We start from the raw sequence: 13,343 nt of genomic DNA, 5'->3' as shown, positions 1-13,343 counted from the left end.
ACCTATATGGCTTGGAAGTTCAATATCTAACATAATACCTCTCCTCACTTCAATCTACATAGATAATACGATCTACTTCTGAGGCATTCCTCTCACTGCCACCTCTAACATTGCCATTTTTCAGCATCAGGTTAAGACTACCCTCTATTCACAGGTCAAAAGTTATGGTTATAGTGAAATCGTTTTACATTTTGGATATTGGAATGTTACAGTTATAGTTATTTTATTTGTATTTTTATTACCATTCAATTTTACTTTGTTTATGAATTATTGTGAATCTCCCAGAGATCTTACTGAACAATACAGATATGAAAGTAATATTGCTGATTTGCTAGAGGCAGTAAGGTTGTGTTCAATTAATTTTGGCACAGTATTTGCAATCAAATACACGGAGAAAAGAAACTACTACATGATCCCATTGGAAACTGAAACTTTGGGGATCAGCTTACAATCATCAGTCATAATTGGAAAATCTGAGAACTTTATTAAAGATATATAACTTTAAGAACAGGAACTTTCCATTTAATCAGTGACCAGAGCTATAATTTAGCATAACAATTCTTCGCTTTAATGTTAAATTCAGTTTTCCTTCAGATGGCAACACTACACAAAATTTCCCAGACTTCCTCAACTTCAAGCCTTTCAGATGTGTTGGACTACAATTCCATATGACCCCAGTATATGTTGTAGATTGGGAAGGCTGCCCTTAAGAATGTACCAAAACCAGGAAATCTAGCTCTTTCGAGTTCAATGGTCGATTGTCCAGGTACAAGCCAAGTCAAGGTTATTTTTACTGCAGACTGTGACCTCTTAAATAGTTGCATAATCACCCTAAACTATGTAGCTAGACCTTTGTGATTTTATGCTTTTGTGCTTATTTGCACAAAATTACCTAGCAGCCCAAAAAATGCAAACGTCAGTCTGTCTTAGAAATGAAGGTATACGAGTTTGCTCAGTTTGCAACATGGCAAGTTAGTGCCAGCACAGGGTTGACAAACTGGAACCTGGGAGGCCTATTGAATTCCCCACCCATCACTAGTTAGAACTAAGAAAGTCTTCCGTATTGTGATGGTCATGAAATAGATGGGTCACTGACAACAATCTAAGACATTTTGATTTAATCTTCTTTTTGACATGAGTTCAACGGAATTCTTCATTTTTTAATTAAGGGAGTGCAAGTTTTGTCAGAGAAAGCTTTAATGAAAATCAGTTCAATTCAACCCAGTTCTTCAGTGTGCCATACAATTAAACCCTAAACAAAAGGATGTGGACTCTTATTTGAACCTTTAAAAAAAGATAATCCCCTGTTCCCTAAAATATTGTACAGTTTAGGCACAACAAGTATAATACCAATTAAAAATGTTTTCAACTAAATGACCCAGGAAGGTCTTTATCTAAATTATTCAGATAAATACTTCAAAGTGAATTTTCATACCACATGTGTTTTTGTTTGTTTTAAGAACTTCTTAGAACTCTTGCACAAGTCTGTGCTTTTTATTTTTACATTAGTAACCATTTTCAGCTGAAAATTAGAATTTAATTTTTTACAGGTAACCCATGATTTAAAATGTAGTTTTACATTTGATGAAATTTCACAAGCAATAATTATTTAACTTTTCTTTCCAAGCACATTAATATACAGCTGGATTACACTTTTTACAAACTGTTAAAGATTGAAATTTCACTGGTACCAGATTAGGAGTGGCCAAGTTTCACTAAATCAAACTAAGGAGTGTGCCTATGATGAATGTTCATCATTGAAAAAGAACCTTGATTTAATTACTCTTTTCCTAGAAACCAATGAAAAAGCCTAGGCCCAGCTGACTGAGCTGTTTCAATGTTCTGAAAGTGCAATGGGCACAGGAAGTGGATACAAAGAAACCAAGTGTCAGCATGGTCCTGCAGAAGTAGAGGGTGTTCCCATTTTCTATATTCAAACCTTTCCCATGCGATATTTTGAGTAGTTTCACAGCATTAACACCTTTTGAGAACTGGGCATAATGGAGGGTACTTAAGCAACTTCTGCTGTTTGTTAAAACCAGTCTCTGCATCACTACATCATGCTTTAGTAACTATAATGGACCATTTTATGACCAACTATACATTTATAGTGCAAATTTAATCTCTCTTGAATAGTATTTTTCTTCTACCAGTAAAATAAATTTATCTTCGCATGTGAAGATAACCTATTAATGACACATGGTACATTTTAGTCATGCCACAACCTATTAAACAAATTAGTAGTGTATTATAGAAATTGTCCCTGCATGAAAAACACACATTCTAATTCTTTGAATTCACAGAAGGCATATTCCACAGAAATTTTGTTCTGAGCTCGGGTTCCAAAAAAATAAGTCTAAAATACATCCCTTCTTGTTCCAGAGTCTGCTACCGTTTATTTTCAATATCCATCCTTTTTATACTGTGAAGCAGGGTGTCTTTTTCCAGATGAGCTTCAGCAAGAGCCATCTTAGTTTTGGCTAATTCCTGTTTAAGAAATTCATTTTCTTCAATAAGCTGGAATAATTAAATAGAAAATTCAGACTTTAGTGTTGTTATATATTGTTTAGCTACTTTCAAAAAAGAGTTTACAGTCAACAATGTTCCCCCAAAACACAGAAAATATATATTATTTAAAAGGACTCCATATCTTTTGTCTTCTTTTTCACAATTTGTGAACTTTTTGCCTGTGCAGAGTTAATTGTGAAAAAATAATTTGAAAAATAACAGCCTTAAAGTCTACAGCCAATACACATTCATCCAGACATAAGCCCCATTGAATATAGTGGCCCTTACTTTGCAGTAAACACACACAAAATTACAGTTCAAGAGAGACGAGAAAAAAATTCATGCTAAATTTTACAAATACTGCTAAAGAACTTGTACAATTGCAAAAATTAAACAGAAATTATTTTAATTAAAAATAAATTAAAATTTATTTCTCCTTTGCCTGAAAGTTTAAGATATACATTTAAACTGTTTTTTTCAAATTAGGCTATATTAACTTCCACCATAATGTTGCAGTTGTCATTATTACAGTGCACAGCTATTTAACTCCTTATTTTATTAGCAGGGCCTGGGCACTGATCGAGGACTATCACATAGTTGTTTTGCAGCTCTTGTATGAGATCGGTAAGCAGAGGTGTAGGCATTGAGGAAGCCACGTTTCACCAGAAACCGTTTGAAATGCCTGCTAGCAGGATGCTTCTGGGCGCTTTCTCAGCCACCTGCTCGTTTATTTTTTGCTGCTCAGCTGAAACAATTGCTTACTCACAAGAGCAGTTCCTCTGTGCTGCTGTGCTCTATGCCTACATATAAGCATACCTACCCACCTCCACACCTCTTTCCTACCCCTTCCTTGCTGCAGAAGTGTCCACGCTCCCCTGTGCACAGGAGTCACACACACTTTTAGGGATGGCCTCCCCCTGCAGTCAGGCACACAGAGGGGATCAGTGCAGTAGACCCTGCGCTGCCCTGCCCTCTCATGTGTCATGGCTGCAGCTGGCTTCCTCCAGTGCTTCACAGTCCCACCCTCAGAAGCCTCTTTCCTTACTGTCACTCACTGTCACACAAAGAGCTGGCTCACCCTGCCCCCCCCACTAGGGTGTGTTGTGAGTGGCCTCATCAACCCCCTCTCCACCAATCCCAACAGCCAATGTTCCCCATAAGTACCACACCCCTGCTGCAAATAGTGTCTTTATTTCTGCTGCATCACAGGGACTCAGGTATAGGGAAAGGGTGGCTGTGTCAGAGAGAAAAGCATACCAAGTATTGATAAATCTAGTGACTTCTGCTGCTGCTATGTGATCTCTGCTGCCTTACAGCTGTGCCCACATACTATCACCTACACCCCACCACACACTATTACACTTCCAACTGCTTGACACAGGTGCACTACTTCTGCTGTTCACTACACTTGGCACTGCAGACATATCCCTATGTGTCTATGCACATTTCAGCAATGTACTAGGGGCTCCAAGAGCCACTCACAAGACTGCTGGTGCAGGAGCAAGCATCCATACCATGGCCGCAACCACCGCTGTCACATCTCTGTGGGGCACATAGGAAGCCCACAGGGACAGTCCAATGTGGCTGATGAGAAGTAGCTTGGCATTCATGTTTAGTGACAGTATTTGCTGAACCTGATCAGGCTATCAGTGTTTGACATTACCTTTGCAACTGAACAGCTGTATTTCATACTTGTGAAAATGTCCTTAAGGGTTGTTTTTGTTACATTCTAAAAATAGGCTACTGCCCATGTGCTCTTCTTGTGCAGAGGCAGCTTTGCAGAGATGGGAATTATGCTTCTACCATAAAATGAAAGGCAGTACAGCTAGTAAGCAGTGGTTGTGTAAACTGCAGTGACTAGACAGGCGCAGCAAACATGACTGGTTCCAAGGTTGCCCCTGGAGACAGTGTGGGATACTTCTCTGCTACCAGTGACATTCCAAAGCCATAGGTGGGCATCTGGAATGCTGCACAGAAGCTAGACACAGGAGGGCATACAGAGCAGCCAGTTAGAGCACTGCTGGAGGTGACTCATCAATTGCTAGGCAGATCTGGACAGCAGTGGCTGCTCCTTCCATCAGGCTCTATGGGAGTAGTGTAGAAATTGCAAAAAACATGGTTTCTGGGTTCACACAATCAAGCTATGTTGAAGCACGAAAATCATACAACAGACTATTGCTTCTCTCCATGGTACCACAGAAACCAAAAAGACAACATAGTCAGTTCCTCACAAGAGTTTATACAACATGACAGACCGTGCCATGGTGGTTTTCACTGTGGTTTAGTGTTGTGTGTGAACCTGGATAAGGTGTCTGCATGTATTACCCTATTACAAAGGAGCTGTCAAATCATAGCTTCTTGTAGTAGCTGCAGTTATACTTTATAAGCATCTGGACAAAGTTAAGAGCTCCACAACCAGCCCTTTAAACAGCAATGAAACATGCTCCTATTTCTCTGAATACATTTTGGAAAGCAGATTAATATCCTTAAACTTATTTATGTATACATAAGTTAAATAAGTAACTTCTATCCCACCCAACAGCCAAAGCTCTCTATTTAAACTTGTTTAAAAGGTGGCTGTGAAACTGACTGTATTATTACATCAGTATTCTGTGAGTTACATAAATGCATTACCTACTAGCTTTATCTCTCACTGAAGGGCCATGACTTCCAATGTAATAGCTGCCTATGGTTCCCTCCAGCTGAGAACACAGTTTTGTCCAATTAAAAAATCTTATTATTTAATGTAATTGATTTAAAAATACATATAAGGCATCTCTTCAGGATGCAGTAACTTACCACAAAAACATGAAAGTTATTTGGACTCATTCTAGCATGTGTTTAGCACAGAAAATGCCTTGGTTGCTCTGACTGATGGTCCATAGGAATAGGGGTACTGAGATTGTCACCCTTGTCCCCTTGAATGAAATATGTTTAACTTTTATCAGCAAACTCTAAACAGCTTATATTGGCTTTCACAATTTCCCTGTACGCTTTCAATGACCTCAAGAGAAAGAACACTAAAACTATCCAGGCAATTGCATCTGATGCTCTCTAAAAATTTTGATACTATAATTTTAAATGTTTATCTTATAGAGGCAGCTTTACAAAACATACATGGTAAATTAATGATTACCTGTGCTTTGACTAACTCAGTCTTAAAATCTTTAGGAGATCTATTAATTTCTGGAGATGTTTGTGTGGCTTGGGATAGGTAATTCTTTTTTTTGCATGTGCCTGTTTCATCATCCTGATCACCTTTGTTGTAACTTGTCTTCATCTTTGGGATATCATTGCTAAATGTTCGATTATCTGGATCAAGTGAAATCAGAAAATGAAAATGAGTATCTCAAACATAGCCACTGAACTATACAAAGTATCCCTTGATTAATAAAAAGGAGATTAAATAGAAAAACAGTGAACATAAAGGAAGTGAACACATACAAATTTCTATTGCTATGTATTAATATTGTATATTAGATGCTGCAAAATATTTAGATGACCAGTCTATGAGTTACTAATTACTTGTGTAAGAAACATATCCATAAAAAGGGGTTAATTTGTATCTGAGATTCTTAAAGCAGTATCCATACTCATTCACATGTAAGTGGAACCAATCACCAGTATAGTTATCTATTATCCAGCAGTGCTTTCTTTAGGACTGGAAGGCTGCCATTGCATCCATACAGCATGGTCCCTCTTCCTTTAATGTCTCTTTCATTTCACTCAATCCCCCAAATGTCAAAATGGACAAAGGAGACAAAATTGAACCATTCTTTAACTTAGCAATGAAATAAATATTTGAATCAAATCATTATTAAATTACTCAAATAATTTTACCCAATGAAACATGCAGGAATAAACATAAACACAAACACATACCCAAAATTTGCACTTACAGGATTATACATCTCCTACAAGTGGAACACATGTTCATACCAAGGTCCAGTGAGACAGATATGAAGTCTTAATTGGGTGATACCCACAGCAAACATAGCTTTAACAATGCAATCCACACTCTGACTTCTTTAAAGTAAGACAAGATATGCCCAGAGAAATTCTAACAAATTCTACATTGAAACTAATGTAGGTGATCATCTTTTGGTCTATCAGACCTGGACCCACATTTAGGCCAAACATACAACTGGGGAGTCACGTCTTACTGTCTCTTTCTATTTATTTGAATCATGATAGAGCTGCTGTTTTGACTCACCTTTGATCAATCTGTGACCCAGTGTCGGATTTCAATTCCATTTTTTAGCAACACTTATATTTTAGCATTTTAGCATATTCTATGTTTAAACGTTTCAAGTAAAACAGACAATCTAAAAATCACACATGAAAATAATTTACACAAGTTCTATCACATAGAAAACATCTTGGACTCAATTCCCTTTTGTCCTTTCAGCCTTGTCCCATTATGATATTACACTGTATTTTTACTAACAAGTTTTTAACCCATTTTAGAATACAAATACTTTCACAAGTGTGACCAACAATATTAAACATGAGTTAAGATTTAAAGACAGACAAACCTCTGATGCAAAATGAACCATCATCTTTCCTCTCTACATTAAGTAGGTCAATATGCAGTGTTACTGGGACTGGTTCAGGAGCAGTTAGACTATCACGTGGGCTGTCATCCTAGAAAATAAAAGAAATATACTAGCTCAGATCCAAAATGGGCTTCCATGATTACTTTCATGCTATGGGTAAGGTCAGTGTGCACAAGAGTTGAAGCTTCCTGAGATGCTTTAAGACTACAAGAAAGGTCCTAATGGTGTAGGTGCAACAAATGGTTAAAGGACCCATGAATAAAAAGAATCTCTTGCTTACACTGAATACCTTCACTTTTAAAATTGGTAGAGAAGCAAAATATTCCAATTACCTTGTTTAAAATAAATACTTCCATGAAGTACATTCATGGTACATTCCACTCAGATACCTACTTTATATGAATACCATAGGTAGATTAACACCATAGGCGGATGGGTGTTTTAGTATTAGAGTGGCCTATGTTTCCCTGTAGGGCAAACCTGCCCAGAATGTGCTTTAAACCAGACCTTAGGGATGGAATGGAAGGAGGTGGTTTCTAACACATTGAGGCCTTTAAAAGGTTCCCAATGTGGCATTTGTGATATAATTCTTAAAGAAGCAAAGGAACAATCACAAAACAGTATTTGCTTAAACTCGCAGTACCCCTGCCAGCCAGTCTAGAGGATACTATGATCAATACTACTGAATACCACCAAGAGGCCAGCAAAAGAAGCCTCTAAAAGACCACTAAAAGGCCCAACAAAAGCAAACAGGACAGAGTTCCCCTGGCCAGATTTGAGCACAAATCATCTACCAAAGCAAAAAATCTTTCAAGATAGACACAGGTCTAGATAATTCATTTCATTTAAAAACTCTTGGATATGCCACATGATCAAAAATCTTGCCCAGTAGTAGTAAGTGGAAGAATGCCCAGAAATAATTTACTTGGGGGGAATCCAGAAATAACTTTTTCAACAAAGTCTTACAATTGCCATCTTAATATTGGATAGAATTTTACTTTCCTGAAGAAAGCACTCACTGTCCCAAAAGGAAACAGTCACCTGGCCAAGCCTCCCCCAGCTGCTTCATTCAGCCAGAGTAAGCAAGGATCAAACCTGAAAGTGATTGATCTTACATTACCAAGGATCTTGCCAACAGTCTCAAGTTGCATAAACACACCCCTAAAATCAGCTATAGCTCCTGAACTGGATTGGATACAAGTAGCTTTATCAGCAAAGTGTTTAGAAGAACCGTCATAGCAGGTTGCCAAGATCTCATTCTTTCTAGCATTTGATGTAACAGACTATTTGCTACTTGACACAACTCGACTGGAGTTTTCTACCGCTCTCCATAGAAAATGTTGTTGCTTTCATCATTTTCACAGCATAGGTCTTAACATAGACTTTTGTCTGTGCTCGGTTGGATTTATCCTAACTTTCTTCCTTTGATACTCCTCATATGCCCAAACTCCCTGGAAAACCTGGGAGCCTTCTCAGCTCTACCCACAGGGAGAGAATACTCAAGAACAACTGTGTCCGCCATTTTCTTATTGTAGTGATTAAGAATTGCCATCTGAGGTGGCAGGAATTTTCCTAAGAGCAGTCAGGAAACTATTCAGATAGATCAATCTGCCGGGATGAGACTTTCTGCCCTGTGAATGTTAGAATTTCCTGCAAGTCTTTAAGAAAGGCCACAACTTCATAGTAATGCAGAATGTCCCTGTTTCAATTCCAGGCAACCCCAGGAAGAGCTGGAAAAATTCCAGTCAAATGTCAACAATATAGGGCTAGATTGACCAATACTCTTAATGTAAGACAGTTTCCAATGTAAATGCAATGGTGGAGACCTTTTCAGATGGTCTCTTAACCCATAGTTAATCACATCTCAATTTTAAGCCAAATCATATGATTCTCTCTTCAAGTCACCATCCAATTGTCCTTTCACACATCAGCTTCACAATATATTATATGCAAGTATACAAGGAAAATAAAAAGCATGCTTTTAAGAGTCATGTTCAAATAACATGCTGAACCATACATCAGTGTGAACTGAATATGTTATTTTAATAGGATTTTTAATTTTAATATCACACATTGCTAAATTGTGCATTTACCCTGCCCTAAAGCTTTGTAGGGCAATGCTGTTCACTCAAAACAAAGTAACTCTTGTGATAACAGTATGCTGTAGCAGAAGGGAAGGTAAATGCACAATATAGTAATATGTAATAATAAAATGTGTGTGCAAACAGGTTACACTGCTACAATTGAAAACGGTACTTGTTAGTTGCTTTGCCTAAAGTATACTTGAGTTATACTTTTACAACACAGAAACACCCTTTATATCGAAAAGAGTTTACTTGAAAGTATACTTCCAAATATCCATCTGAATTTTTAGTGCTTAGATGGTAAATAGTAATGGATAATCACTTTGGTGATAATAACTATCTACCCTCTAATCAACATGCAGTCAAACCTCAACTTTCTTGGGTTTAACTTTCACAGATCTGATTATTCGTGAGTTTGCCATCAATAATGAAATGGGATAGATATATACATATATAGTATTGTGCCCTACTGCAGCCTACTAACTCCACAGACAGCCGCATGGGGAATGCTTCCCATCCTGGCCCCCACTGGCCTACAACAGTGCACTGTCCCCCAGTGTGGGCAGGGTTGGTGCCAGACTTGGGACCAGGTGTGCAGCCACGTGCAAGGTTCCTGATGTGACACAGGATGAGTTCCCCTGAAGCAGGCTGTGTTCCAGGATGCTGGGTCTTGTTTTAAGGTAAAAGCTATTCAAATCGTGAAAGAGATAATTGTAATGCAGCCACCAGTACATACAAGTATGGTCAATACTACTAAGAGTTAAAGTTTGGAAGGCAGGTAGATATATTCATGGTCTTTCCATTTTTGCAGGGGTCTTGCACCCCTAACCCCCCATGAATGTGGAAGGTTGACTGTATTGTCAAATACCTAAAGAAAAAAAAATACTAAACACATTTAGTGTTGGAACAGTCCTGTATAAAGTCAATTTAATTCCAATACTGACAGTGTGAAATTAAAGAATTTAATTTTTAAAAATGTTTTCTTAGTGCCTAACATAGGAATTGCTAATACAAGTTTAATTTTTAATAGTTTAATAGTTTCTTATAAGCCAGGTACATGTCAATATATACCCTGTACCAACACTCAACTCTCTTGAAAATTACATACTTTTAACTTGATCCTTGTATTAGAAATTTTTATTTTCATAGGCATTACTTCTGTAACTATTTCATCTTCCAAGAAACGTTGAATGTTCATAAGTGAAGAAGTTAGAAAACTGGCAGTCAGATCTTCCACATGACATTGTAGAAACCCATTTTTTTCAGACAGCAATGAATGTATTATTGCACTAGGTCCATTTTCCCATCTCAGTTTAATTTCGGGAGTTGATTTAACCGGCCCAATCACAGTTTTAGGATCTGAACCTGTAATAAAAACCACCACAGATGTAAGTCACTTTGCAGGATATTAAATATATCCAGACAAATTTTCCCACATGTAAGCAGTTCATATAAAAGTCCAACTTTGAAATTCAAAATTACATTAGAGTTGCATAGCTAACTCTAATGTAACTCTTATTTTATACAGTTAAGTGTCTTTTATATTGCTATCTATGTATTTTAATTTATTTATTTGTAAGCCGCCCTGAGGCTTCAGCGAATGGGGCGGCCTAGAAATTCTCTAAATAAATAAATTCTCTAAATAAATAGCTAACTGTACAATAACTGCTTCCATAAGCCTACCCTTGCAAGTATGCAAACATGTCTATCAGAGACATTCTGGGGATTGAGGGCCTTACAAATCAGAGGTTCCTCAACACTGCTTTAAAAATACTCCAAAATTTACTTAATAGGTGATAAACTATGTTTCCTACAATATGAACAATGCATAAGGGAATGCAAGTGCCCCAGTGAACAAAGCAGGAAATTGGTTATTGAATACCCAGGTTATGATCTTTAGAATGATACCAGAAAGACGCACACAAACATTTACAAGGCCACTCTGTAACTGTCCAAAGCAGTGACCTATTTTCAGGATACAACCAAAAATGACAACCCTTAAAAACATTTTCACAAGTACATTTTAACAAAAATAGCACTAGCATTTTTGTTATATTAAATAAATTCTTACCAGCTGTTCGGTTGCAAAGGTAATGGCGAACACTGATATTACCCAACTGACTTGGTACAACTTGATTTACCTGAAGACATACTTCAGTGTCATCACCTCTGATGTCAACTTCCGCATTAACACCAAATATTTTAAAAACTACAACAGACATCTGTCAAGAAAATTAAAATGCAGTTAATAATATACAAAAGCTCAGATGTCTTTGCCAGTTTTTTTCCAAATATAACTCTGCTAATGTTACACAGAACCAATGAAATATCTTTCAGTTAAAACTACAGAACATAATATGCAATTAAAAACAATTCCTGTGAATGTAGATGCCATAGACAACTGGGAACATTTGCTACCCCCTCTAAGGATAAAATTGTTCATATTATCTCTTGCCACTATTGCAGCTGGAGTGTGGCCCCCAGGAGTGCTAGAAAATGGCAAGAAGACAGCCAGAATCATCTACCCTTGCATTAGTTGAATCTAAGGCATCTGTCACAGTTGCTTAAGTTAAAATTGTTTTTCCTTTGGAATGCTGATAGGATAATCAAGCTGGCCTATTATAAATTTATTTACTTAGCAAAATTATATCTACTGTTCCACAGGATATATCTGACATCTCACAATGTCACAAAATTACAAATAAAGCAACAAGACATATATATGTCAAAATAAAATGAAAACCTAAATATAAAACCAGCTAAATAAAGTGCAGCAGGGGTAAAAAAAATTCAGTAGGCCAAAGGTCTACCAAAATAAAAAGATCTTCAAGTGATAATGCTGGACAGACTGCTCTAGAAGAGAGTTCAGTAGTCAGGTAGCTGCATTGTGTACTGCCTGAAGTTCCCAAACACTTTTCAAAGATGCCTCCATGAAGATCCCATTACAGTCATCCAAATGGGATGGATCAGATGAATGTGTCACTATGACTGGCATTTTAAGGAAATGGGGGTCACTGGCGTGCCATGCTCAGGATGCAAAGTGTTCTTTGCCACAGCTATCATCTGGGTATCTGGGCTCTAAATCACATCCAGGAGCACAGTCAATTGCAAACCTGCATCTTTGAGAGAATGCTACTCTATCCAAGCCAAGTTTAACCCGTTTTCAGACTGGTCTTTCTACTGTGAAGAAGCACACACCTTGTCCAGATTAAGTTTCAATGTGTTCACCCTAATCTAGTCTATTACCATCTCAAGCACAAAACCTGTCTTCAGTCAGCTCAGCGCCTATCTAGTACAGCATTTTGTTCACACACTGGCCTACCAGATGCCTCTGGGAAGACCACAAGACCATAATGTCAAGAGCTTCCTTGGAGTGCAATGGAACAGAGAGAGTTGACTGGCATCCATACATTGATGCTAACATACCCTGAATCCCTGAACGATCTCCCACAGAGGTTTCATGTATATTAGCTGACAAGGATGACAAGAGAAAATCTTCTAAGACCAATGGTCAAGGCATTAGTCAGCCGGCAGACCTTCTGGAATTTTCTAAGGAAGACCAGAACTGCAGCAATATAATGCAAATTCCACCAACAGTGCTCTTGACTCTTCTCTTTGGCTGATAAGAAGAGGAGCAGCTGGCTCCAACAGTTTCTCAAATTACTATCACACATTTAGGATGTCAGTTGTTAATAAGGAAGTAATTCAGCCACTTCTGAATAAACTATTCACAGATCACAATGTTTACAGAATTACTGGCATATTGCTAACCTGGATATAAATGGTAAGATCAATGTGTGCACAGTGGCCATGCTCCAGGCATTTCTAGAAGACATTGAATTTCTAGCCCATTTTTAATTTGGCTTTTCACCTAGCTTTGGTGCAAATGAAGTTTTGTCAATTCTTGTGAACAATTGTCTAGTGATCAATAGGGGAGGGATGACTATCAGTATTGGGTATGTGGTTCATGTGGTTCTCCTGAGGATAGGTTTCTTGTGTGCAACAGTGGCTTTTCAAGTGATGCTCTGTGAACTCACACATAGGGGTTATATGCCTGAGCAAAGCAGTCATTCAGAACATTCTAGAGCTGAGCAAAATTTTAGGCAGGAACCCTATGTGAACGCTCTGAATGTGGTTTCAATCTGCCTTTCAGTTCTGTTTCCATGACAGTGGAGGAAAAAATTAAGACTGACAC

General features: G+C 37.7%; 1 protein-coding gene across 6 annotated transcripts in view; it reads right to left on the bottom strand.

Annotated features, from left to right (window-relative positions):
• Positions 1-464: 464 nt before the first annotated feature.
• Positions 465-13,343, bottom strand: part of UHRF1BP1L (UHRF1 binding protein 1 like) — a 49,365-nt gene continuing 36,486 nt past the window's right edge. For 3 of the 6 annotated variants that reach the window (XM_044454721.1, XM_044454722.1, XM_044454723.1), the window contains 5 exons: positions 11,220-11,370; positions 10,257-10,513; positions 7,044-7,152; positions 5,645-5,820; positions 465-2,517 (listed from right to left, as the gene is read on the bottom strand). In XM_044454721.1, coding sequence (XP_044310656.1) covers positions 2,389-2,517; positions 5,645-5,820; positions 7,044-7,152; positions 10,257-10,513; positions 11,220-11,370 — 822 coding nt within the window. In that variant the 3' untranslated portion in view covers positions 465-2,388. Of the gene's footprint in view, positions 2,518-5,644; positions 5,821-7,043; positions 7,153-10,256; positions 10,514-11,219; positions 11,371-13,343 lie in introns of those variants that run through there. The other 3 variants (XM_044454724.1, XR_006417065.1, XM_044454725.1) reach the window with 3 other exon arrangements.

The sequence above is a fragment of the Varanus komodoensis genome, unplaced genomic scaffold, assembly GCF_004798865.1.
Source record: "Varanus komodoensis strain SLA01 unplaced genomic scaffold, ASM479886v1 scaffold8, whole genome shotgun sequence".
In the NCBI taxonomy this organism is placed as follows: Eukaryota; Metazoa; Chordata; class Lepidosauria; order Squamata; family Varanidae; genus Varanus; species Varanus komodoensis.
This window is presented reverse-complemented; position numbering and strand designations above follow the sequence as displayed.